The sequence below is a fragment of the Lampetra fluviatilis genome, chromosome 17 (assembly GCF_964198595.1).
Source record: "Lampetra fluviatilis chromosome 17, kcLamFluv1.1, whole genome shotgun sequence".
Classification (NCBI taxonomy): domain Eukaryota; kingdom Metazoa; phylum Chordata; class Hyperoartia; order Petromyzontiformes; family Petromyzontidae; genus Lampetra; species Lampetra fluviatilis.
In genome coordinates, this window is record NC_136291.1 from 8779471 (window position 1) to 8807352 (window position 27882).

The window sequence follows — 27882 nt, forward strand, 5'->3', positions numbered from 1 at the left end:
GTCGTCTTTGAGAACAGCTCACGAATAAAGTTGCAGTTGCTGCAATGTCTCTGCGCGCAAGGATCGCACACACTTTCGCGGACGCTGCATTCAATATGCAGAGGGCACAAGCGGAGTGAAATCTTCCAGAAAAATCTTTGAGTACAAACTAAGCAGTCCACTCGAGCGTGCCGGTGAGTATGTTTCCTGCGTTGGAGCGCAAATTGTCAACTATCAAAAGACTGGAGCCGGTTACCTTTGCGGTCTGTTTGAAACTGATTGCAATTGCTTTACGACACGCGCTTTGGAGCAACCTTGCAAGCAAGCGTCTGCCTTGAGCCCGTTTCGCACCTACAGTGAATGCGAGACGTGTCCTCGGGAGCACCCCTTGCCTCCCTCCACAAAAGCGGCTCACGAGCAGCATATGTGCATTTCAGCAGAACCGCTCGCACAAACCAGCCTAAGGGTAAGCATATCTCGAGACATCCGCCGCTTGAAGGTAACGGATACGAGCTTAAATCAAAACCGTTCCGCTCATCCTTATTCCACTCGTCCTCCACCAAATCCCCTTTTCGAGTCCTAAAAAAATGTCCCACCCAAATCTCTCTATTAAAGACATCCCACACCTTCCACCACAGCTTTTGCCCAGTCGCTGCAACTGCCCTACAAATTATTATCAACAAAGGAGCCCCATATTCACGTGTATTTCGTAGCTCAACTACGCAAATTGGTTATGGTCTCGCGAAATTAGATATAACATTTTGATCTTACAGACGATACAGATCCATCCAGGTGCACTTTGTCACATGGGGCCCCTTTTTTATGCAACACCTAAACCACCTGACCCTATATTGGTTAATGCCCAGTGCGTATGTAATATGTCAATGGGCATGGATTTAGCTTCAAATATTTCCATTGGAATAAATTACCAACTCTTTCAGCACAACATGTACAACGGGAATAAAAATAGCATCCATACAGAAGTTGATGTGGCAATTCATCTTGCGCATTTTGTTTGTGGAGCCACACTGGGATGTGCGATTATAATTATCTTCATGATGTGCCAACCGTAGAGGCATCGTGTTGCGAATGTATGTGTAGTGACATAGGACGTCACTACTGTGTTGGCCCGTACTAGGGCTGGCGGCCCCAAGGGGGTGCCTGGGGGGGTCACGTGGTGGAGGGACCCGGACCTTCCCAGAGGTGGGGGAGGGCCGCCCAGGCCACGCCGGAGCGGATATAAGCGTGGTGTGAACGCAGAGCGGGGCTGTTGAACTCCGAAGTGAAGACGACATCATCGGTCCTCAAGTCCCGGGTCGTCGTCCTGGACCAGGCAGCCCATTGCCTGCCTGGTCCACTCTGTGTAGTGTCCCAGAGTGTTAGTGAGTTGAGGAAGGTGGTCACCACCTCATGTACAGTGTTATATTACTTACCGTTTTAATAAATAGTGTTGCCTCCAAGCTGTGTGTGTGTGTGCACCTAATTCAAACCCACTACACATGCACCGGAGCAAGGCACTGACCCCGAGTGTTTAAACCTCACACCTTGGTTTTGTCCCGTTCCACACGGTCCCCACGACAAAAGAAAGCAGTGTGTGTGTGTGTGCCCACATTGTCAAGGAGCGACGCTCACAACAAAGAGCGCAGCGCCGGGCGACGAAAACGCAACAAAGGTGTCACAGTGGGGAGCACAGGTGGCGCATCTGCCAGTCATCTTAGTCAGTTTAACACGGAGTAGGCTTATTCATAATATAGGTTGTTGGGTCAGATCGCGTTATTTATAAATGTGTCGTCACCCTCCACCATCCGACACGGCCAAACAGTACAAAATGTGTCACGTTTTTCAAAGGACAAAATAATTCACTTCTTTAGCCCACCGGTGTGTTGAAGAAAGAATCAACAGCATTTAAAAATTTGAGTACGACGTTTCGCTGATAATCAGCTTCATCGGGCAAGAATGGTGAAGCTCTCCTGTTGCTTCCGGTCTTAAATAGAGGGTTACGACACATTTATAAATAACGCGATCTGACCCAAAAACCTATATTATTAATCATCTTAGTCAGTTGACCCATGGCACTTGCGTCTGTCCGATGACCTGCCAGCAAGCCTTTGACACTTCACGTAGCCTCAAAGTGCACTGAGCCTGGCACAATCACCGTGGTTACGTCACTGCCACTTAGTGGTGAATGGCGGCTGTTGATGTTGCCTGCCTTGTATAGTTTTAGGGGTACATCTCCACACATCTGGCTCACTCGAAAAATCAACGTTAGCCTGCCTGAGGAACTTGCCAAAGCGCTTTCCTAATCGTTGCTATAACTCATTCTTGCATTTTCGAAGATACAAAATATATTTGTGGAATTGTCTGTTAACATAATGTTGCTGACAGCAGCCCGATCTGTCAGTCAAGACCACGCGGTCATATACTTGACCTGCCAGTCCGTTGCCAAAAGACCCAACCACAAGAGACCACTCTATGAGTCTAAAGAAGCTCTGATCAGAGATCGTTGTCAGTACGTTGTTCCAAACGCCTTCCGAAAGAATGTTCTGATGGCAATAGAGAGATAAATAAAGGCAACTCCAGCTGTGTTAACATATTACTGTATTCTACAATTGCTGCCAATTACGAATTTTCAGGGAGAGAGCTTGTTAGTTTATAATTGGAAATGCAGAGTGAATTGGAACAAAGAGTAGCTCTGAATATGTGAAATAAACGTGCAGGCTGGGTAGAATGTAAAGGATGCGTGGGTTGAATGAGCCTTCCAAACAAGCGGAGACTACACATCACCCATTTCACAAGTAATTGCAGGTCCAAGTAGCGCAATAATAGATTTAAAACCCGATAGAGGAATTAGAGATGCTGCTCTCTCTCTGTATGTAATGAGTGGTCCATAGTTGTTGCTAAGAGTTACAACTGCCAGAACAGCTTCAACATGTGCACTAGAAAGTACTTACCACGTGGGTTTTCGCCGCCAATATCACGATTTATACTTGATTTCTGGGTTAGGCCACAGGTTATTCTATGGACAATTTATTTTCCGCATTACCCTCTAACACGAGACGTGCCCAAATAAATATTTCTTTGTTTTTAAAAAGCATTTAACGCGCCAGCTATTATTGTTTCCGCTCACCGGTAAGTTGAAGAACTGCTCACATAATTTATTAATGTGCTTGAGATTCTTTGTCAACTTGCCGGGTGAGCTGAAAGCAACCAACGTGTTGTTAATCGCTTGTTACGCGGCTACGTTTGGGTAGTGGAGGGTAACGCAACAAAAATTTGGCCAGATCATTTACGTTGTCTCACCCAAAGTGCTGTATCGGGTTTAGGGTGCCTTTCAGAGTTTAAGAGCATTTCACTTTTCTGAGAACATAACCCGCCCACAGCAAGGCGAATTTAAAAATAAGTCACTCATAACCGTGACCCAAATGTGTTTTGTTGAGTCAGCAAGCTACAACAAACTTTTTGTAAACCTATTTTGCCAATGCTCATCTTGCAAAAACAAGTAATTTTTCACACACGCAAAAAAATACTTGTATAATAAAGGGAGACCCTCAATATATGAATCTTATGGCAGGACCCCGGGGTCCCATAAGCCCCCGGCTTTCACATACACTGCGTTGCGACGTCATTTTAATGTCTGTTGAAGGCGAACGATACGGCGATCTATTCCTCTCGACGAGCTCTAGACGATGCGCTAATCAAAGTTGTGTTTCTTCTGCGCATTCGTCCTCGCTGCGCTTGGACGACAACAGAATGATCCGCGCCAGGTAGCTGGTCTCGGTGTTTATGTGTGCGGTGGGACGGCGTTGCCAAAAAAAATAATTAAATATGATTTTTACTTTTATTCGGGACCCCGGGGTGCCGCCATGAGGTTCATATCGCGCAGAAAAAAACAAATATCTAATCAGCGAACTGCGTGGTTGGAATATTTGCCAAAATTATATATTCCTTTTTTTACTCAAAAGCTTGAGTGATTTTCAAAAGCACTTAACAGAAAAATTCCAAACAATCGCTACCGAGGTGAGGCTGAACCCCTTGGCCTTTCTCAAATCTCGATGCGATGTGCATCACCGACGCATTGGCAGAAATGTGGATGTATAGAGGGAAGAGACTCGCATGATAACGCTTATACTGCTGCCCAGTGCGTGTGTGTGTGTGGTTTTAATGACCTTAGCCCTCCAACAACAACGGCGGGCAGAGGAGCGACGCTCACAACAACGAGTGGAGCGCCGGGTAGCTAAAGCACAGCAAGTTGGCACAGTAGGGGGCACAGGTGGTGTATCAGCCAGTCGTCTCAGTCAGTCGACCTGTGGCACCTGGGTCTGCCCCGTGACCTCCTGCCAGCGGGCATTCGACACTTCACGTGGCCTCAAGGTGCACATGGCCTGGCACAAGCGTCGTGGTGACGCCACCGCCACTTAGTGGCGAATTGCGGTTGTTGTTGTTAATGACCTTAACGGTCGTCATTGATCTCTCTCAGTTGGCATGACGGGCACCAAATGAATGAAAGAATGACCTATCTCAAACTGCTGCCTAACTGTAATGCTGTAATAGTGGACATGATAGATGTACAGACATCCTGTCCGAGTGCTGTCGACTTTTCACCTTGTGAGTGCCGTACAGCTTCGCAGCATGACGCGTCGTCGTCATCGTCGTTTTTTTTTCTTCTTTTTTCAACGGAGCCGGGAATGGATGATGGGGACGAGCGGTCATTAGACATGGGCAAGTCTGGCAGTGGCTTTCTCGTTTCTAGCACGACCACAACAGCAGCAGACGTTGCGTTTGCCATTCACTTTATTTTACGTCTGTCAGCAACCTCCCACTTGTCCCGACAATTCCGTTACAACGATTTTCACAACCACACCGAGGTTTTATTCTAAATGATAACGTATTGCGGTATAGAGCTGCAATGTGTGTGTGTGTGGTGCCATGTTGCATGTGCTCGTGTTTAGGTAGCGGCTAACTCTTTGTTTTGAAATTGACTCACAAATTGATTGAGATAAATGTTGCTGTTTCTTGGCCAGAAACAAAACCCGAGGTTTTAGTTTGACATATGCTCTTACCCGCACCACCGAATTAGCACGGATGGCTACGGGCCGTGCGAAAAAAGTTCAACATCCATACCCAGTCAGCTACAACCATCGAGTTCCGTAAGTTATTGCTTCACGATTCTGGCAAATCGCCCGATGATGCTGGATGTAATTACCAGCGAAACGTCGTACTACTCAAATTGTAAATGTTGTGGATTTACTCTCCAACACACCGGTGGGCTGAAGTAGTAACTAATTGGCGCGTTTTGTTTACGCAACAAACCTTGCTGGCTGTGTCGGGTGGTGGAGGGTTACGACACATTTATACTTACGCGATCTAACCCAAAACCCTTTATTATTCAAAAAAAAGTGTTACGCACAGCGAATGCGTGCAATAAGATATTTCAGAACGCTGTGGCAGGCTGGATGCCAATGTACGTCGCTTAGTTTATTTCGTCTGCCAATTGATGAATGTGGAAGAAAAAAAACTCAAAAGGGATTTTAATAAAATACAGATTTACCATCGCGGAGTTTCACAATGTGTGCATTTACCAAAGCCACAATTTAAAAACCTTCAGAGCGTGTTGAACGAGTCACCGGATAAATCTTGACGTAAAGCTTTCGTGACGACAAGAATTCATATTCTTTGGGTCTTTCGGTAAAGTCACGTAGATAGGTTCAAAGAAAATAAAATAAAAAAATAAAAAACTACGACGTTTCGATCGCAACGAAAGCCGTCGTCATTTTTTTCGTTTTTTGTTATTTTCTTTGAACCAATCTACGTGACTTTACCGAAAGACCCAAAGAATATGAGTCACCGGATATCAACGGACCATTCCCGCAGTTAACATCCGAACCTCCAACATCACACGGCGCATTCTACAAACGACAATTGCCGAGTGAGCAGTTCACGATCTGACACTATTGTAACGAGTCACATTGTAAGTGTATTGCTAAGGCACTATGTTAAGAGAACCGACAGGGTGCCAGGATTTATCGTAAAGCAAATACAATGTACATTCAAAGGTGATACATTGTGCACGGTACTGTCTAAACGTAAATGTTAACCTTAACTCTAGTTACTTTTAAAGTAATAGTCGAAAAAGCATCACGTAATAACCATATTGGCTGAAACCTTTTCAAAATACGTTTTCTTTAAAACACATATATACATTATGAGCATTCAGAATATATAGCATACAGATGCAAAACATATGCTGCGTTCATGTTTACTGCATTCATATAAACAAACGCGTATGTGTGTGTTTATTATGTGTGTGCGTGTATTATAAATAAAGAGGACAGCAGACTATACTATAAGCCTCGTGACCTGAGTTTGACTCCCGGCCACGGTTAACATCAGTGGTGAGTGATATGTATATGTACTGCTCCTGTCCTCCCATCATCACCAAACCAGCGTGGCGAAGTATGATCAGACAACCTCAATGACTAAAATGGCACGGGGAGATTTGATCCAGGAGCAGATAGAGCAATGTACGTTATTATTAGTATTACTACAATCTTGATTTGAATATAAATGTGTCGTAAGTATTACTACAGTGACAAAGTAATTTTGCATACATATATTTTGACAGATTCGAATGCAACCCAACACATTAATTATCATTGTGCTCCTGCAATTAATAACTCAGTCTGCAAACTCTGCTAGATGTCAATAATAAAACCAACAAAACTCGACTGCACGGCGCTTTCAATCCACCCCTCTTCTACACGACGTTGCCCATTAACCAAAATCGCCGCAAACGTGAAACCGCAAACACGCTGCCTGCGCCCGACTCCCGCGGGGAGCCCACGGGCGCCAGCGTCTCCCGTCGGCTCCGCGGCGTCGATCACAGCACCGTCTCGTGCTCACCGCCGGCCTTGTCCGCCGGCGCCGCGGCCGGCACCACCGGGAGGGCCCCCCGTCGTGTCCTCGGCGAGCGGCGGCAGCGCCACTGGTGCGCGCTCGCCGCTCGCTGCGCCTGGCAGCCCTCCGGCGCCATCAGCGGCTGCCGCTCCTGCCGCTCCACGGCGCCGTCGCCCTCCTCGTCCTCGGGGTCGCCGTTGGAACGCGCCGGCACCGCCCGTGGTTCTGGGCGAGGGCCGACGGCTAGCGGCGGCGGCGGCGGCTTGGCGCCGTTGAGGCTCTCGATGGAGGACGAGAAGCTCTGGTGCCAGGTGGGCACCGTCTTGCCGGCGCTCTCCGACACCACGGCGGCCACGGCGGCTTCGGCCGTGGGCGAGAGCTGCCCGTGAGGGGCCGGCGCTCGCCAGGGCGGCTCCCGCTCGAACAGCGTCGGCGGAGAGGGCGGCTGCTCCCGGGGGCTGCTGGCCATCGGCACCGAACCTGGGCAGGGTGCATCGTGCCGACGTGGTGAGTCGCGTGGGTCGAGGCACGGCCGCGTCGCAATGCCCGAGCGTGTGACTACCGCCACGGCGTCCGAGTGCGCCTCGCGCTGCGCGGGGGCAGCTGGAACTGGGGGTGCCCTCGGCTAGACTGGAGCATGGCATCGGAATGGTTGAGAAAAGACTTGGAAAACTGAGCAGTTTGGTTTCCTGTGGCATTTAAGCAAGCATCCTATAGACGCTTATGTTTCAATACTTACTGTTATCGAGAAAATATAACCGCACATAACTCTCTTGGTTGTCTTGATAAATGCACTGTGAAATCTGCCCTGAGAATCTTAGTATTTTCTCGCGCATTACTCTCATGGAAATCTGCCAAAAATTATGCAAGCAGCCACTTTGTTTTGACTTTTTGTAAAGAAAAACTATGGAAACTCATGCCTTGCATGAATACTACCATAGTAGTATTCAAATGGATTCGTAAATGCTAATTCAACGAAATAATAATACTATTTCAGCATCGTTAATATCATGACAATATTACGGCGCGGTATTTACACTTGAGAATTCTAATTAGGTAATACTTGGAAAAAGATTGGTTGGAGGTCTATTGCTCAGAAATTGGATCGTCGTCATAAGCCAAAATCTATCCACTGCTGGATGAAGGGCCTCCACATGTGTTTTGCATCCCTCAGTCCTGCAATGGAAGCCATAATCCATCTCTCTCCCACACATGAACTAATCTCACGACTCCATCTCTGATGCATTTAGATTAAGTTTTGCTAAAACGTCGGCGTTATCCATTTGCAACATAATTCATGCAGGGCGTTGTACTGAAAATGTGAAATTGCATGTTTTAAATGCACTCTCGCGTTTTCAAAAATGCCTTAACCTTTTGTTGTAAATGTCTTGAATGTTATAAGGCTGTCTCATACCCTTGCAAAAATGATTACTGGATAGCTGCTTAGAGCACACCTCCTTTAAGGCCAATGGCACATTGAGAGAGGATGCAGAAAACCGGCATTTTATTTCCTCTTTTTTGGCAGCAAATAAAAAAATGACACGAAGCTGAATCTGAAAATAATAGGGGTCTGCTTCTACTGTTGAAACATTGCAGGGTTACAAAGATTGAAATTTCCCAAGTACGTACGATTTCGTTGTTAATCGTTTGGAATTTTTCCCGTTCAGGGTTCACATGACACAGCCCAGTTAATATTTTTTTTAAAGAATAACTAGCAACCTATTTCTATCTTGAACATGACCGTCCATCCCTCTAGCCATCCAGCGAAAGCTTTTCTTAATATAGCAGCCTGCACATCCGTTGGACCGTCTGACAGTCCGTCCCGTCCGTCCCGCCCACATGGCCAGCCAGGCAGCCAGGTATGAAGCCAGCCAGCAAAACTTTTTTTCTAAAATAGTATGATAACCCTATGTATGAGAAGCCTTTCATTAAAGATCTCAAAATGCTGCACATACACACAGATCCTGATATCCCATTTACAGCAGTTGGCCAATCTGCTGCCAGAGGAAGACCTCCTCCCACGTGGTGATTGTTTGGTTATGGGTCGTTGTTTGACCATACTTCATCACGTTGGTCACTGCGGGTTGGTGAAGTGCTAAGTACCACTTCAGACATCAGGCACCACCCGATGGCACTGGTGTTAGCCGTGGCAGGGAATCACACTTAATGTTTCCTGGCTCATGTAGCGGTGCATTAACCACATTGCCACCATTCCAATGGCAGTAATATTTACGTGAATTATAACTGAAACAAAAACATACACATTAGGTAATGACACATTATGGATGTGCAAATGTCATGCTTTGCACTATAAAATTCCACTTTTTAACGTGGAAACACAGGCATCAATTTGATTACATAATGACAGCATAAGATATACCTCCGTAATACTGCCTTTAAAGAAAAAAAAAGTAATTAACAAAAATATCGAGTAATGGTCCTCCTTCATAGCCATGTGCTATAAAAAAAATTCCGCTGCCCAAAAAGTCGCCAAAAATACAGTTATTTATTTTAATGCAGTGCCATTTACGGACGTATTCAGTTTGTTTCGTTAACTGTGCTTGTGCAACAATGCCACCGCTAAAACTACACATTGTTATCTCGTTGTCTCGATACTGGCATTGTTCAAAGCTGGAAAGGGGCATGGCTCTCCATGCAATTGTTCACCTCCTAACAAAACAAATTAGGCTCTGCACTTACGCAGTCTCTCACACACACTGCATTCTCAATGTGTTTAATGGGAGGGATCGCCCGACAGATACATTAGGCGGCTGCGGATGATCGTAAATTTAACTGCCATTCCACATAGCTTTAGCCTCTATATAAACGCATTAATTTAAACTGTCTTGGCCGCTACCGTGCTGCGTCCAGCGTGTTTGCAATAACGGCACACATATAGCCAGAGGCACCCTAGTTCAAGGAATGAAATGATGGCCCTCCTTGCCAAAATTACCCCCCCAACCAAACTCCCACTTCATCGACTGGCACCTGCACCACTCCGGCCTGTGCCACCGGTGGAGTTTGCACCGCCTGCACACCCCCACGAGCCCCATCGCTGCATGCAGTGTGTCTAGTGATAGGTTTTTACCCTTTCAACTGGTACAAAAACTGACACCTTTATACAAGGCATCATGTTTGCAATAACCACAACACAAGCAGTCAAAATGCAAACAAAATTAAAGAAACAACTCTGATGATGATAATGATATGCACTGTCCTTGAAGTTGATTGGTCCACACCCGAGACAGCTTTTCTTAGAGCCTAGTCTCTGATGGTGTTGGACCAGATGACGCCAAAAGGCGTACAACTCAAAGACAGCGCACTATCAGAGTATTGAGAGCTTGGGGTAAGCATTTATACAATGAGACCTCCTTTACCAGTGGCAAAATATAGTAATAGGTTTTGCCACTGGTAAAGGAGGTCTCATAGTATAAATGCAGTGTGTCTGTTCGTAGGTTTGGTCATCTCGCCCTCGCTGCCACAGAAACGCCACTTGCGTGATGACTAATGATTAAGGGCATTTGTAAGCAGAACTCTGTTCTGTGTTTCCACGTAACTACAATATTTTGGTTCACCAGCCTGGTGGCTAAGATGGCTAAGATGGCACGTTCTTCTAATAACCAAACAAGCTTATGTTTAACAAACCTGATTGCTGATGAGACTTAGAACGTCAGAAATTTGTCCAGGCTACTCTCTTGCTAAAATAAAAAGCAGCTAGATAATATTTGTCTGATAGCCGTTAAGCCGATGGTCTTGAACGTCGATACATATAGCCACAAAAACGCATCAAGAAACGAGCTTTACAAGAACTAAGCCGTAATCATGAGCAGTATGCCCACGCGTACATCCTTTGCCTATCATAACATGAAAAGACATCAATGGATTGTTATAAAATGATTGGTTACACTGCGCAGAAGGCAAACACAATGCATTTACAGGAAAGTAATTACCTGCTGCAAAACCATCGAGCTGACAAAGACCCCCATCACAAATGCACGATATGCGCTGCATTGTACAATATCTGAAAATGTGCCAATGTGCATGTGGGTCTGGCAACCCATTACACAGATCACAATATAATAAATATGAAATAAGCATTCTCTGAACTAATGGAATTTGTTGCAACCAACTGTGTGTGACTTTCAGATGAGTGGTTGCAACAATCACGGCACTGGTCCAAGTGATGTTGGTAGAAGGGTAAAAAAACAATTATCATATTTTTACTGGCAAATGAGGTTCCCATAGTGTAGATGCTTGCCCCGAGCTCTCATACTCTGATGGTGCATTGTTCTTTGAGTTGTGCGCCTTTTGGCGTCATCTGGTCCAACCCATGTGAGACTAGGCTCTAAGGAAAGCTGTCTCGGGTGTGGACCAATCAACTTCAAGGACAGTGCACATTATCAGAGTTATGTCTTTTGTTTGTATGTATGACTGCAGGTATTGCGGTCTATGCAAACATGACTCCTTGTAAAAAGGTGCCAGTTTTGTTGCCAGATAGAAGGGTAAAAAATCAATTATATTTGTACTGGCAAATGAGGTTCCCATAGTGTAGATGCTTGCCCCGAGCTCTCATACTCTGATGGTGCATTGTTCTTTGAGTTGTGCGCCTTTTGGCGTCATCTGGTCCAACCCATGTGAGACTAGGCTCTAAGGAAAGCTGTCTCGGGTGTGGACCAATCAACTTCAAGGACAGTGCACATTATCAGAGTTATGTCTTTTGTTTGTATTTATGACTGCAGGTATTGCGGTCTATGCAAACATGACTCCTTGTAAAAAGGTGTCAGTTTTGTTGCCAGATAGAAGGGTAAAAAATCAATTATATTTGTACTGGCAAATGAGGTTCCCATAGTGTAGATGCTTGCCCCGAGCTCTCATACTCTGATGGTGCATTGTTCTTTGAGTTGTGTGCCTTTTGGCGTCATCTGGTCCAACCCATGTGAGACTAGGCTCTAAGGAAAGCTGTCTCGGGTGTGGACCAATCAACTTCAAGGACAGTGCACATTATCAGAGTTATGTCTTTTGTTTGTATTTATGACTGCAGGTATTGCGGTCTATGCAAACATGACTCCTTGTAAAAAGGTGTCAGTTTTGTTGCCAGATAGAAGGGTAAAAAATCAATTATCATATTTTTACTGGCAAATGAGGTTCCCATAGTGTACATTGGGATATTACTGAGGACGACTGGCTTCCTTCAATCACATCCGCCCACAGAAGGTGAGTCTTATTACGCTATTTACCAGATGTCCTTAATGTTAGCAAAGTTGTCACCTTGTCCATTTACGGTGATTGTGAGACGAGGTGGTGAGAAAGAGCACCAATTGTAATGTAATGTCCAGATTTGTATCAATCCGCTGCGGGATGAAGGCCCTCTCCCCATGCCATCTGAGTCATAGAGTTTGTTTGACCATACTTGTCACAGATCTTAGCCACAGCCAGGAACTGAACTATAAAATATTCTAATCTACCTGATGAGGCCCACTAAGTCATATATCTCTTTTTTAGAAGCGACCTGGCCACAAACGATAGCCCAACAAAGTGGCTTATCATGCGCAAATTTATAGCAGCCAACTAACTCTAAAAGCATGTTTCTAAACATTCTAAGTCACCGTGCAGTCTGCTAAGCACTGCGCCACTGCTGCAACCTGAGAATGAATTAAAGCTGCATTATTGGTTTAACGGAAAAGCCCCTGAGTTCTGTTTGTAGTGGGGTTCTGGATATTGATGCAGCGTGCCACGCACAGACTTTGTGTAATACAATGAACTACAGTGCGATCATACAACAAGGTCCGGGCAGGTTATTGAAGAGGAAAAAACGAGTGGTGGTTTGGTAGCTACAATTTTTAGTGGTGGGGGGGGGGCAGGGTGGTGGTGGGGGGAGAGGGGGTGGAGGAGCGGGCGAGGATAACACCTTGCCTCGGGCGCCAAACCCAGTGAACATGCAACGTCGGAGCCAACGCTGGCATGTGATTGGAACTATTGGACCAACGATTGCCCCAACGTTCCAGGTTTGCCGGGTGAATGTCTCACTGTGGCTCTGATGGGCAGCGGCTTAAATGAAACATATTGGTGGTTCAATCCACAGGCGTGCATTTTAAACAACGGCCTTTCGAAGTTAATGTTCACATTTTTATGACATGATGAATTGCATAAGTGGGGCGGTATTTACTTGGGAAGTATATTACTTACCGTACACGGGGACACCGAAGCATATTTCGAGGTAATGAGACGCTTTAGGGATTTTTCAAGCCCTTTTAATTTTAAAGTGTTTTTATTGCCCCCTGCTGCATCGGCAATCATATTCATAAAACCATTGTTTCCCCCCCACCCGGGGAACTTACATTTTATGCAAATAATTAAAACACAAATAAAATACAAAATGCGCAAAAATTACACCGATAATAAAATTCGAATGCACCTGCTTTCAGTTAATACGCAAGCACAGTGGAGAAATTGCATTGATTCTACATCTTCTTTGCAAAATCGTTCACACGTTTTGTTTACCTACTCGGTTACAAAAAATACTAATGTTGATGTTCATTTGAATAAAAACAAAATACATTCTTAATAGAAAGGCAGCCAAAGAATGAGACGATTACATGAGCTCGGATGCGGGTGCTCGGTGGGATTATTACATCGTAAGATTGTGGCGATGGCTTGGGGAGGCCTGCATCCAGCAGTGGATTGACCATGACTGATGATGATTTTGAGGACGTGTTAGAGCCATCTCACAAATATGTCACAGTGAACAAATTACTTGGTGATACTGCATGGGCAGTGGTACACCAGCGCAAATAACAAATGAACACTCAATGCATTCATCAATAACACTGGCCTTTAAAATATATATATAATAATAATAGACGTTTTGGCCAATAGCCCTCTTCACAGCACACAGGCCAGAGATGTAGAGAAAAGAAGAAGGGACCATTGCCTGACACATCGCATATGATACACTTTGATATTTTTTAAGGTCACGGTTTTACATGTTCAGTTTTGTTGTCGTCGTTCTGTCACAACGAAACAGCGGCAGTGTCAAGAGTGGACGCACCGTTTTTGATGTCCTTCAGGATTTGGTGGCACCCTTTGGCCACGAACGTGATCCCTTCATCTTCGTCAGAGTCCTCTTCCGAGTCCACTGCTACAGACAGCGATTATGCATTAGGTCCTCACACACACCCCGCTCTTCATTCTCGTTGCAACACGGGGGGGTGATGGCAAAGGTGTTACTGTTTCAGGATAAAACGACTTCACGTGAATTGGCAAAACTTTCCCCAGTGTTAGACCTTCACGGGCCATCTGACAAAACAAGGGGGTAACTTTAATTTTTTAACCTGCACATAAAATGATGAAAATTAAATGGGGCACTGGTGTCAAATCGTCGAAAAATTGCCACGATTTGGCGCCACGAACCCTTTGCTTGAGAACACCATCGTGTTGTTGGGAAAACCACACGATCGACTGGTTTTTATTTTGGCTTTGCAATCATATATTATATAGTGATTTGGTGGGGAGAAAATAAACAAACGTTATCTATCAAATAGATTTATTTTCACAATGCAACGAAAATAAAGCATGCTGTGCCAAGCTTCACAGCCATTCAGTCAAATTGCGTTTCCTAGCTTTGTTTTCGTATTGCCAGCCCAAAATTATCTTAATAATAGGGTTTTTCCCCTTTTTTCTGGTGACAAAACTGAAACCTTTTGCAAGGAATCATGTCTGCATTAACCACAAAATGCAAACCAAAAACAACACTGATCATTTATGCATTGTCCTTGAAACTGATTAGTCCACACCAGACAGCTTTCCTGAGAGCCTAGTCTCATACGGTGTTCGACCAAATGACGCCAAAAGGCGCAGAGTTCAAAGACAACGCACTATCAAAGTAATGAGGGCTCGGGGTAAGCATCTACAAGGGGAAAACCCTATAATTATATTTTGGTACTGACAAAGGAGGCCTCATGACGAAATTATCTTATTAAGCTGCTGTTGTCTGCAGTTACGGTTAACCAAGTCTTCCATTCAAAAGATACACATTGATTTCTGAGGGTGTTCGCTCCTGCTACAAAAATAAATAAAACTGATATGAAAGACATCAGCACCTCGTTGCACCGAAACATGGAAATTCGCGACATAAAAGTATCGGATATCAAAGGCAGAAAAGTTTAAAATCCAGAGCAAAAGTAGATGTTGTTATGCAAAGTAAACACAAAAACGTAATAAAAGTGTGGTGGTATCACTCGCACCATGCAAGGTCCCAAAATGGACCAAAATAACCCCACCGATCTCCCTTATTCACAGCTTTCAGAGCCATCGCACCTGTCCCTTCCGGCTCCCAGAGCTAACCGTACACGTCTCATGTTTTCCAAGGCCGCTCTTTGGAAAGGCCATAAATTAGGAGCCAATATGTGAGAACGGCTCACAGGGAAATTTTTTTTTGCAAAAAAGAGCACCGCCGTGAAAGGCATGGCCGTAGAAGAACAAAAAAAATGGTCAAGGCGCAGGCCCTGCAATTGCTTGCTCTGGCCACTGCCGGCGGAATGACTTTTCACTCAAAGAAAGTTCTAGATAGACCCACCTCTAGGGCATCTGGTCTACTCTTCCATTCCGGACAGATGCCGTGGAAGAAGTGGGAAAACAACGACCTCTTAGCCCACCCGCATACGCGACCTGCTGATGGACTAACTGTACTGAAAAAACTACCTGCTCGGGCAGCAACATTTTACATCTTCAGAACCTGAATGTTTCTGAAAATATACGTGCGTAGTTGTCTTTATGTTCTACAGTCGTAAATTTTAAATGTGTTGTTAAAATGGCCCCCAAGAGGACACTTTGCTACAGCAAATACATATTAACGAAATTAGAGGTAAGTAAACATCAACCCTGACTAAAATAATATCGTTTCATGCAACAATATTAATATTGTTTCAAACGTAAAAATAATCAACATTAATGTTGCTTCACTCACCACACATGAATACTTACGAAGCAGATAGCAATGAATTAGTGTCCACCTTACATACGCATGGCAAATTGTACACACATTCTCCCACTGCATTTCTTATTTTTCTAAATATATACGTATGCATTGCAGCCTATTTGCTTCTTCCTTCGTTGTACATGGATGCAATATACAGGGCGCACACGTGTGCGCCAATTTAGAGAGAGAGAGTTTATAATTTTGTCCTCGCTTCTGCTCATCTTGTCTCGAGCCAATGAAGCAGTATATTGCGGTGTTTATTTTACGTGGCATGTGAATTAATGGTTGGTATAAAATGGTCACCGTTGGTGCACCTCCCTGACGCACATAGCCAAGCTGCAGCATACATACAAATTGAACGTCCCATCTGCCATCGTCACCAGAATCAGAGCCTCCATTCCAGGCAGACTTCATTGACCATCATCAGCCGTGATCCATCCACTGCTGGATGAAGCCCCCCCCCCCTCCCTCTTTGCTGTCGCTATCCCTACATGACACACCGACGCCACAATCCATCTCACTCCTGCGCGTGAGCCAATCTCATCGCCGGCTCCGCGTAGGTCATCCTCTTGGAAGTGATTTTCCTCTTTTAGCTGCCATTTTCATCAGCAATATTGTTTTGGTGCCCTCCCATCCAAAATAGCTATTCTGGTACCAAAAGCTCTCGAGATTCGTTGCCAAATTAAGGCAGTGTCTCATTGAAGAAGCCATTAAGAATACAGGCTAGAAAAATATCACACTTATTAAAACGCAATTTTAATTGCCCCATACACATACAAGGGCCGTCAAGCTCCCTTGGAAATTAGGGGCTTAAAGAGAGTCACATTGTGTTAAATTAATTTACGACATACCTTTGCGCTTACTTTGAAACTCCTTGCATGATAATCATACATTCGGTATTATCTTAATGAGGGGTACTGTACTGAAACATGGTCATTAATATTGACCTATGCATACTTTTTTGGTTAATATAATTTTCTCAAAAACATGCAATTCCCTCTCCTTCAACGTTACTCCATTCCATACAGCGAGTGCATTTGTTTCAGGGGCTTGTGCCCCGCGTTGCAACGCCAGCAAAAATCGCATTGACAGTTGTTAATTGTTTCACGGGAAAGAAAAGCACACCGATTATCGTCATGAAAACGCCAGCTGTTAGCACTACATTCATAATGCCACAGCAAGCAATGCCACATGGCGTGTCTCAGCCTGGGTCTGTCTTCCATGCAATAAGACACGATGACAACCATATTCATATTTTGTTATAATTAAACGAATGCACGACATTTAATTGATGAAAAATCTACGTTGTCATGGTTATCTAGAGAGAGAGAAAGATATTTACATGTTGCAAGTATGCTCTAAATGTATGATTTGAGCGATAACAACAGCATGCTTGCTCATCATACCACAGGGCCGTTAATGTACGCTTCACTGCACGGCGGTGCTCTTTGCTAATTCCCCATATGGAATGAGTGGACAGCTGAAGGGACTTGAGACCAATCGTCATCGTGCAAACGCAGTGGCAAGTCTATAGGACGATTACCTTGCCCAGCAGTCTAATCAATGGGGAACAAACGAGTGTCAGCGAGTGAGCGTGTGTGCGTGTGTGCGTGGGTGGGTATGCATTTTGAATGCATCTCTGACCTGTGTCTATCCAACTGACTGAATGTTTCATCCTGGTAGATGGCGGCTTTCCATTGGCCACTCTGTCTCCCGCTTTCTATTTGAGTGAAAAGAAAATGAAAAAGAAAAAGAAAGAGGAAAACAGAACTGAGATGTCGTGGGCATCGAATCCTTAAAAATAAATAAACACACAGAAACAAAAAAAAACACTTCCATGAGCACAATCGCAATCTTCACATCCCACTCTACAGTTTCGCCAAATCCTTACACAGATCCAATCTCGGAGCAAGACAAACCCAAGGTCAAAGTAAAGCGTTCACTGTGGTACTGTTGACGCTTCATCACGACGCCGATAGACCTGTTAAGGGGAGCCGGGTTATCAGATAGAAATGACACACTCAATCTAGCAGGGTAAATAGGATTCATGCACACATCATGCATAGATTGCCCCATTTGCAAGGAGTTATGCTTTTATTTATCAGGGGGGGTCTTTGTCAACTGTATATGTGTGTGTGTATATATAGAGTAGATTCAATTTATGGATTCTTTGTCAAGACACATTTTTTGAATTCCACGCACACGACACCATGAATCTCCATTGACCATCTCCATCGCAGAAAGGGTGCAAATTCTCATTAGGGGGCATTATGAAAGTGTCACAGCGCGACAAATTCTGAAAGAAAAATTCGTTTATGATGATCCCCATATCCACATCAAATCATTGAATGGGGCCTTATTGCAATTCTGCATGCATCTTAAGGAGTCTTAAACTAAACTAAACTATTTTATTCTACCAGGTAGGGCCCACTAGGCTATGAAGCTTTTTTTTCAGAAACGACCCAGCCACAAATGATAACTCAACGAAATGACTAATCATGTGGAAATGGATAGCAGCCATATATTATAAACGCACGTTTCAAAAAATGTCCTTTACCTCAATAATATTCCTGAGGTAAAACACATACAAGCCAATTAAATATTCTTAAACATGCCATTATCAACTGAAACACATCCAGATTATTGCTTGAAAATGACACACACTGTTAAATGGCTCTCTGAATATGCAGGCCTTAGTGAGCCTGTGTGTGACAAGCGAGCTTACTTAAATGAGTGCCGCATTACACACGTGTCAGCGCTTTACCAATACGCACGCTACACGATGAATTATTAAAATACATTTCTTCACCCGCGGGGAGAATGCAAAATAATGTTTTTATTGATTAATAGCAGACTTTTTAAGCACACGCTGAAATAAATACATCAACTTCTTTCCGACACATTTGGTTTCTCGTGCAAGCATTTACTAAGCGCCCGTACAAATGTTGCTCTGCATGTGGATTTCATTTGCGTAAAAAACATCATTTACCAGCACGAGCCATAACCTCTTGTACACAACTCATACATGCATTGCAACAAGCTCATTTTAGCATACATACTCTTTCTGCAAGCACTCCGAATGTCACGAACACACTAACACACCTTACGTACACACCGAAGGCAAAAGATCCCCGGTATAGCCTCAACAGACGGCAATTGCTGCACCAACGGAAACCAACACGGCACACGAGGGTGGCCAACACCACTCCCAGCCTCCTTCATCTCTCCTAGTGCTGATGTTTAAACACCGCATCAAGTACTCGTTTTAGGCCGAGTAGACCTAGGGGAGGCCCCGGACTGGCTCAGATAATCGTCACTGGTTTTGGCCACAATCGTGATTCAAACTCAGGTCGCCGGGTTTGAAGCGCAGATTGCGGTAACCGCTACACGACTGCTCCCCACGTGCGTACGAAAACACGTACACACACTGACATGTGCAATAGCGATGGAGCATTGCGTGCGCATGGAGTATAACCGGGCCTTGTCGTTTGTGGAATGACAGTACCCCCCTCAATCTGGCCGGAATTAGAGCATTTACGCTTGTGTTGCGATCGAAACGTCGTAAGTTTTTGTTATTTTCTTTGAACCTGTCTACGTGACTTTACCGAAAGACCCAAAAATATGAATATACCATTGCTGACGGCGGGGAACACGGAACGCTCGACAGCTCTGCCCTTCTAAAATCTCCACCGTGCCAACTCATCATCCCCCTGCAGACCGTGCCACTCACCCGTGCTACCAAAACCCCTGCGCCGACAGGCGTTCATGTCACGTTCACCGTAATGGGTCACGGTGGATCCAGGAGAAATGTTGCGGTTAGGGCTAACGTCACCTTCTTGCAGCCCTTTGCCTTCGCCTTGCCCTGCACACAGTGTCGGCTGCTCGCAAAGGCACTTAGGTGCTTGCGCACGGTCCTCTGGAAAATCTCCGTCTCCTGCCGGTCCTGCTCGCTCTGGCCGGCCAGCGTGTAGCGGCCGTACTTGTGCTTGTGCTGCGCCTCGCAGACGCACGCGCACACGCACGCCACGGTATGAACAGCACAACGCACGGGGAGGAGTGAGAAAAAGCCAGACGTTCAATGTCGCGGATACGGTGCATTTCGCCATCAGCATCTTCAGCAATGGTGTCAATCCATTGCTGGACGAAGGAGCCCCCACGGTGTCGTCATTCCTCACCATTCTGCGATGACTCAATCCATCTCACTCCTGCATCGGAGCAAATTTAATCGCTCCTATCTCCATGGCGCCAGTCCTCTCTAGCGTATTCTCATCTGTGGTTGCGATGCCATCACTGATCTTGTCCATCAATCATCATCTGTTTTTAGTGATGCATCCTGCCAGGGCCCACTTAAAAAGTGATGCCGCATCTCTAATTCGTCTTTGTTCTCTGATCCATGTGTTGCACTTTCTGTCTCCCTGTGTAATTACAAGCATACATCTCTTTGTGCACTATCCAGATTTCAGGACAGGGTTGCATGGTGGGTTGCGAAGTAGGGATGGAGGCTGGACTGGCTTAGATACCCCTGGCCACTGATGTGAGCCATTGCTGAGAATCAAACTGAAGAAGGTGGGCTCCCGGCAGTGCAGTGGCACCAACCATTATGCCCACACTTTCCCACCGATGTGAAAGCCACAGCATAAATGAATCGGATATATAATGCATACTCTGAATTTAAAACCCATTTCGTTAGAAATGATTTTTGGTGTTTAGTTTGTTGTCCTTCCCCCGCACCTCCGATTAGCACGGTTGGCTACATAGAGTGCAAAAGATGTTCAACGTATGCACAATGCAACATTTCAAAAATCCAGAATTTATTTAAAGAAAGTACATTTTTAAAAATCACACATTTCCGCACGCTGACCTGACGCATGGGCAAGACGACGCTCAATTCGCATTCACGACTCGTGGCACCCACGGGCGGAGAGACGGGCGTCACGTCGCACACCGGGGCCCGAGAAACCTCCCTAGCGTGCGCGTGTTTTCAGCAGCCCTTTCTTTAACCCTTCGTCGAGCCTCGGCAATCTCTCAAACAGTGTCAGGAACTCAATAAGCAGGTGATCGGTGCGTTCCGCGGGAGGAGGGACGGGCCCATCGCGCGGCCGGCGAGGGGGCAGCCCCCCCTTGGCGCCCGTCGCCGAGCGATTGCGCTGCCCGACCCCTACCCTGCGCGGCGGTCGATACAGGTTCTCCTGGAGCATGCGGTGAGTGACGATGTCCTCCCGGTCGCGCACACTCTTACGGCCGGCTTCCACCGCCTGCATGTCCAAGCACACGCAGCTGCTGTTCTCCCTCCTGCAGCGGCGCAAACAACACGCAGAACATCGACGGGCACGGCGATGGGCACGGAGACGGGCACGTGCTCTTTGTGCTGTACCCCTTTTGGCATCCTCTGGTCTAACACCGTTTGAGACGAGGCTCTAAAGAAAGCTGTCTCTGGTGTGGACCAATCAGTTCAAAGACAATGCACAAACTATCAGAGCATGTTTTTTTTGCATGTTCACCACAAGTATATGTGGTTCATGCAGACATGATTCCTTGCAAAAAGGTTTCAGTTTGGTGTTTTAACATCTTAACACCTGATAATTAGTTTTTTACCCTTCTATCTGGCAACAAAACTGACACCTTTTTACAAGGAGTCATGTTTGCATAGACCACAATACCTGCAGTCATAATGCAAACAAAAAACATAACTCTGATAATGTGCACTGTCCTTGAAGTTGATTGGTCCACACCCGAGACAGCTTTCCTTAGAGCCTAGTCTCACACGCCAAAAGGCGTCATCTGGTCCAACCCATGTGAGACTAGGCTCTAAGGAAAGCTGTCTCGGGTGTGGACCAATCAACTTCAAAGACAGTGCACATTATCAGAGTTATGTTTTTTGTTTGCATTATGACTGCAGGTATTGTGGTCTATGCAAACATGACTCCTTGTAAAAAGGTGTCAGTTTTGTTGCCAGATAGAAGGGTAAAAAACCAATTATCATATTTTTACTGGCAAATGAGGTTCCCATGGTGTAAATCTTAACACCTGTTTTATTGCCAGAAAGGGTAGAACCCATTCTCATATTTAGATAATACTGGCAAGAGACACCTCTGTCTGCACGACAGCGCACTGCCCGTTAATAGATGCATCTCGCGAGTGTTTGCACGGATAGCACGGTGGGTCAGATGGAGTTAAACTCCGCATGGCACGCCGTGGCACAGCATGCAACGCCGTGTCCACATCCATGGACGAGCAGAGCAAGGTAATCCGGATCGGCAAATCGCAGTGCGAGGGTGAGTGCGTGTGTGTGTAGGAGGGCAGTCGGAAGCCACAGCTCGGTAAGGATACACAGGTTAATCTAATTCTAATCTAATTCAAGCAGATTTTACGGTTTATTCAGCGATAACAATTAACGCAATAAAATGACACATGACCCATTTATGCCACCCGTTTATTTCCAGGGCTGTGAAAAATGTAGGTAATATTACCGACATAGAGTCTGACCTTAGGTTTAACCTAATGTAATAAAAATACATTGAATAATCATTTGGTCAAATTATGTTACGAAAAAAGTGAGCTCGTTAAATTACTCGGCTCTGCTACGGATATATCGAGTGCACATAAATTGGGCACACGCTCCCTGCTGAATGAATGACTCGATATGCAAATTAGTATTATTTTCAGGGCCAGGTGGAAGCTGTTGAGGTACAAGCGGTGGCATTACAGCATGTTGCTGATCGAAGCCTCGGGAGCCTGGAGCCGAGCCATGGAGAAGTTGACGCTGCTCATCTTATCCCCGCTCGGCGTGCGAATAAATGCCAAAGAGCCACTCCGCTCTCCCTGCACGCATCACACAGACAAAGACAGCCGCATATAGCACACGTTACATCACCTACACAAGATGAGCAAAGTGGTTTACACTGCATCCCACGATGCGCTTCTTAATGAGTGCATAAACTTTTGTTCGCGCTTTTTTGGACTTTGTTTATTTATTCATTTTGGGATCCTTTCTGTTTTACATAAGTCATGCTTCACGAGGTTTAACCGCATACAAACATATGCACACAACCATGTGCACACGTGTGCATTCCGAACACAAAGACATAGATCACCCATACAGCCTTTTTAAGGGACTGTTGGGTAAAATGTCATGAGCACACACCGATGAAGGCCGGCTAGGCACACGAGTGGCCGACACGATAAACAGCCACCTTTGTCTCCCCAGTGCCGATGCTTAGATGCCTCACCAGGGCTAGCCCCAAACCAATTCACATATTTGCAACTATTAATGGTCGTGAGCGGGAATCGAACTCGGGTCGTCAGGTTCATAGCGCAATGCGCATAAACATTACACCACAGCATAACAAAATACAAAGATCCCCCGTATAGCCTTCACATGCTGTTGGGGCAAGTGCTGTTAGCGAGCACCTATGAAGGCCAGCACGAGAGGGTTGAGTGGCCAGCAACATGCCTGACCACCTCCCAAGTGGCAATGTTCACACGCCACACCAGGTACTCATTTGAGGCTGAGTAGACCTAGAGGAGGCCCAGGACCGGTGCAGATATTCGTCACTGGTGTAGTACGTGAGCGAGAATCGAACTCGGGTCGCCGGGTTCATAGCACAGCATGTTCACCGCTACACTACCGCTCCCCACACATCCAAATGCAACCGCAAATACATAAACACACACACACAGCTGTCAAGCACATAAGATCCTAATACCCTTAAGACCCTGTCTTATATGCCACGGTTGTTCAATCGCAGAGCAAAGCTTTCCTCCACAACAATAACCAATAACTGATAGTCAGGAACAATTTCTATGATTCCCCTGTTCATTCAATAAGTTTCCATTACCAGCCCAGAGGAGGCTTTGTTCAGGCATGGCACGGTGCCCGCTTTCTTCTGTCTCGATTGCAAAATAAAATATATAATGCCAATTATTTTTAAATGCCAATTATTTTCTCAAGGAAGTCTCACTGAGTCTCGGAGAATTTTTTTTCAACAAGGTCCTGCATTCGGGATAGTTGGCCAATCATATAAAAGAGATTGTTTGGGATGTGTGAGGAAGTTAGAGCACTTGCGAGAAAACCCACAGATACGAGGATAAAAAAACCTCTCTCAAAGATCTGCATAGGCAGAGTTAATTCACCGTTGTATGGCCATCTCCGGGCTGCTAACTTGTGTCACCTTCTGACCACACCTCACAGCTCTCCTCACATTTAGGGATGTTATTATTATCATGCTCCGGCTCGGCTAAGGTCAAACATCCATCTGAAATGTTTTCCTTTTTTGAGAACTCATCAGTGACTGCAATCACACCGTCACTTTGGATTTATAGCCAAAGTATAAAAGGGCCCTATTTGAAATATATCCATCAACATTTGTTATTTTTATTTTATTTTACTTCACACGATCCACCAAAGCAGAAAATAATAATTTTTGCAGTATTGTAGTAAATGTGCTGAACTGCCTGGATGTGTCCATGGATGTAATTTGCCTGCAATGTTAGGCATCCCAAGGACCATATATATACATACTAATGAGACCCAGAAGAGTGAAACCCGATCCAGTGTTTTCCTTGCTTAACCAAATGCTCCAAGAGAACATTGATTTTACAAGACTCATAGAGAACATGTGATCGTTAGTCGATGGAAAATAATTACGTAAAATTTTGTTCAATGAACAAACCTTTTGATATATATTTGTAATTAATATAAATATCTTCTTCTAGTCCTTTAGAGTTTTGGGCCATTGGAGCATGACAGTTCCCTTGACCAATATCTCCTTGCATTTCTCTCTCGACTTATTTCTGTCCTCCACTGCATCTCTCACCTCAGATGTGTTTGACAGGCAAACAAAGATAGCTGCTATGTAACACCTTTGGTGAAATTTGGGCTACGTCTTTGTGACAAATTCAAATGTTTTTGTCTCACTGGGAAACAACAGTGCAGTGGCCAACGAGAAACCAATATTACCTTTTGCTGCAAAGGCCCCTTGAACTCTTCAACACATGTATGATGAAGAAACAGATGCCATCAATATGGAGGAAGGCAAGAGTCACAGCTCTGCCCAGACCCGGGAAAGACCATTCATCACCGAAAAGCTACAGAACGATCTCCCTCCTCAGCATCACTTACAAACTCTACGAACGCCTTATCCTGCGAAGAATTCACCTCTGGTGAATCTCACACTCATACGAGACCAAGCGGGCGTCAGACCCGGCCGATCCTGTGCAGGCCAACTACTAAACCTCACACAGTACATCGATGATGGTTACCAACAGAAGATGACCACAGGCGCCGCGTTTGTTGATCTGTCCGCTGCATATGACACTGTTCAACACCGGCATCTTAATCCACAAGCTGTACCTCATAAGTGGCGACCGCGACCTTCGCCAGACCATGCGTAGCCTCCTAGAGAACAGACGCTTCAACGTGGAACTAAAGGGGCAGAAACGTAGATGGTGTTCTCAAAAGAATGGCTAACCACAAGGCAGTGTGGCTCGTCCCACTTTTATTCAATATTTGCACCAACGATTAGCCACTTCCTGCTGAATGCCAGCGTTTCATCTATGCTGACGACCTCTGTATCACCACACAGCAGAGGAATTTCGAGAACACAGAGAAGATCCTGGAGAGGGCACTGGATGCGCTGTCAAGATAGTACCTAAATAATCATCTCAAACCCAACCCGTATAAAACCCAAATATGTGCCTTGCACCTGAGAAACTGGAATGCAAAGCAACACCTGAATGTCACCTGGGGAGACCTCGGACACCAGAGTCACCCAGTCTACCTCGGGTTAACACTGGATCGTATACTCAGCTACAAAAAGCACACTTTAAATAGCAACGCCAAGCTCAACACACGAAACTACATTATGCGAAAGCTCGCAAATTCAATGTGGGGAGCACATCCATCCAGTCTACGCGCCACTGCCTTAGCACTTTGTTTCTCCGTGGCTGAATATGTAAACATGTCGACACCGCCCTAAATGGCACGTGCAGAATCATATCAGGGCGCCTGAGAGCCACCCCTGTCCCCTGCCTGTATGCAGCACTATCTGGCATAGCGCCCCCTAACATCAGGAGGAGGGTAGCAGGTGACCACGACCGGCAAGTCATAGAGTGGGGACATCCGTCATCCGCTTCGTGGCCATCAGCCAGCACAGCGTGGTCTGTCGTCGAGAAACATCTTATTGTGCTCCAATGTACCACTGACCACATCACCGAAATATGCGAGAACGTCCCTTTGTCAAAAATAATGGAAAAAAAAATCGAATGACAAAACTGTTGAATGGAGCCGACGAGGAATCACCCCCAGTGAGGAGCTCGCGCCTGACTCCATTTCCAAATGGCTCACATGGTGGAGCCCAAACAGACTGAGAGTGGGTCTCGGCAGATGCAACTCTCTCGTTAAATCATCGGGGGGGGGGGCGGGTGGGCTTCTACACAACTGACCAATCGCCTTGTCAGTAGAAGCAAACCACATGAATCATCTCCCGAGATGCCCTGTAGCACTCCTCAAGATTTGGCAATGCCAACACGAGAAGCGGTGACCTGTGCAGAATATTGGGCAGAGACTATAGAGGTTAGAAAGGAGACACCACGAAGACCTTTTGCTGCATACCTTTATCAACATAACCACCCCCCACCATCAGCACCCCCTCCACTCCCCCTGCACTATTGTGCTACTCCACAAAGAAATGACCACTTAAGCACCGAAATCATGCATGTTACTGCAGGCATTCCAGAGACAAACACACATTTGCATTTTCTTTATGGGGAAAAAAATTATCATTATGAAGTGAATCGCAGCAAGCAGTAGAAAATTGGGACGCGGAATCAAGCTGTTACTAATTTAAATTTCCATTATTTTGAACAAAGTCATAACGCGTTGCAGAAAAATATGCTTCGCAAAATGAGGCATTAGAGAATGCGATCAAGCGAATGCAGTACGTCGCAGTTGTCGCATGTTTTATAATTTGATAGCCATGCGTACATTTACAAATTTCGACCATTGCGTTACCATAAAATGTTTTCACTTTAGAAAATTACGCGACGAGGTCCTCATCATCCACCTCTTCAGCGCATTGCACTTCGTAAAAATCGCTGGCAGCATTGTCTGGCTGCAGGGAGGATTTAACCCCGTTTCAAGCCATAAGGTGGGCCAAATACTAATTAGCGAGTGTTTACCAGAGACTGAAATTAACATCTCACATTTTCCCAAATGTGAAATATGCATGAGCATCTGCTTAAAAATGCAATAACAGTGTAACGTATACAGCGCTTGATAATTTATGCACCTTTGTTAAATTTTTTACATTATTCATCAGAGAGAGCGGCAACTTGTACTGGAATCTTAAGACCGCAAAAAATGTAGATAAGATGAGCCGTTAGTAAGGCGCATTTCATCCGTAGATCCCAATGCATCCATGTGCGTTTTCAAGACAGGCTTGAATATTATCTAAGTAGATCGCTTTAAATCGGTTGCCTCAGAAAGCCTCGCTGCAGCTTTAACCCTGATATTTCTCAATAGAAGGCTTCTTGGCATTTCAGACAAACACAATCCTTTGAAAAAATTTGCATGAGGCAGGAAACCGTATTGCTCAGAGAAAACCCACACAGATGATGATATATACTGTGTACCCAAACTCCAGTGCACACGTACTGGACATGTACTCATTCGTTGATTCATTAAATTACACTAATTGTTCTGCCTCAAATCATGCCTCACCGCTCAATTATTTATGTATGCCAATTATACGCAGATTATATGTTCTTGTTGTTGTAAGGTTCCAGCATATGGTTTGAAAAATGACAGTAACAGCATTAGAATGTTATATATGGGCCAATTATATGTTTAAGCTAACGAAGCAAACGCCACCGTACGATTCATAATCAACGTTTTTGGGTTTAGATCGCGTTATTTATAAATGTGTCGTAACCCTCCACCACCCGACACGGCCAATCAGTAAAAAAGTGTCACGTTGACAAAAGACAAATAGTTCACTGCTTTAGCTCACCGGTGTGTTGAAGCGTGAAACCAC

The 27882-nt window shown here is 45.2% G+C and overlaps 1 protein-coding gene across 2 annotated transcripts in view; it reads right to left on the reverse strand.

Moving 5' to 3' along the window:
- Positions 1-4701: 4701 nt before the first annotated feature.
- The window catches only part of LOC144936907 (sodium/hydrogen exchanger 3-like), a 127416-nt gene continuing 104235 nt past the window's right edge, over positions 4702-27882 (reverse strand). The window contains exons 11-16 of one of the 2 annotated variants that reach the window (XM_078864122.1): positions 22557-22672; positions 21013-21142; positions 19683-19841; positions 17495-17570; positions 13922-14008; positions 4702-7353 (exon numbers count right to left, since the gene is read on the reverse strand). In XM_078864122.1, coding sequence (XP_078720248.1) covers positions 6857-7353; positions 13922-14008; positions 17495-17570; positions 19683-19841; positions 21013-21142; positions 22557-22672 — 1065 coding nt within the window. In that variant the 3' untranslated portion in view covers positions 4702-6856. Of the gene's footprint in view, positions 7354-13921; positions 14012-17494; positions 17571-19682; positions 19842-21012; positions 21143-22556; positions 22673-27882 lie in introns of both variants that reach the window. The other variant, XM_078864121.1, reaches the window with a different exon arrangement.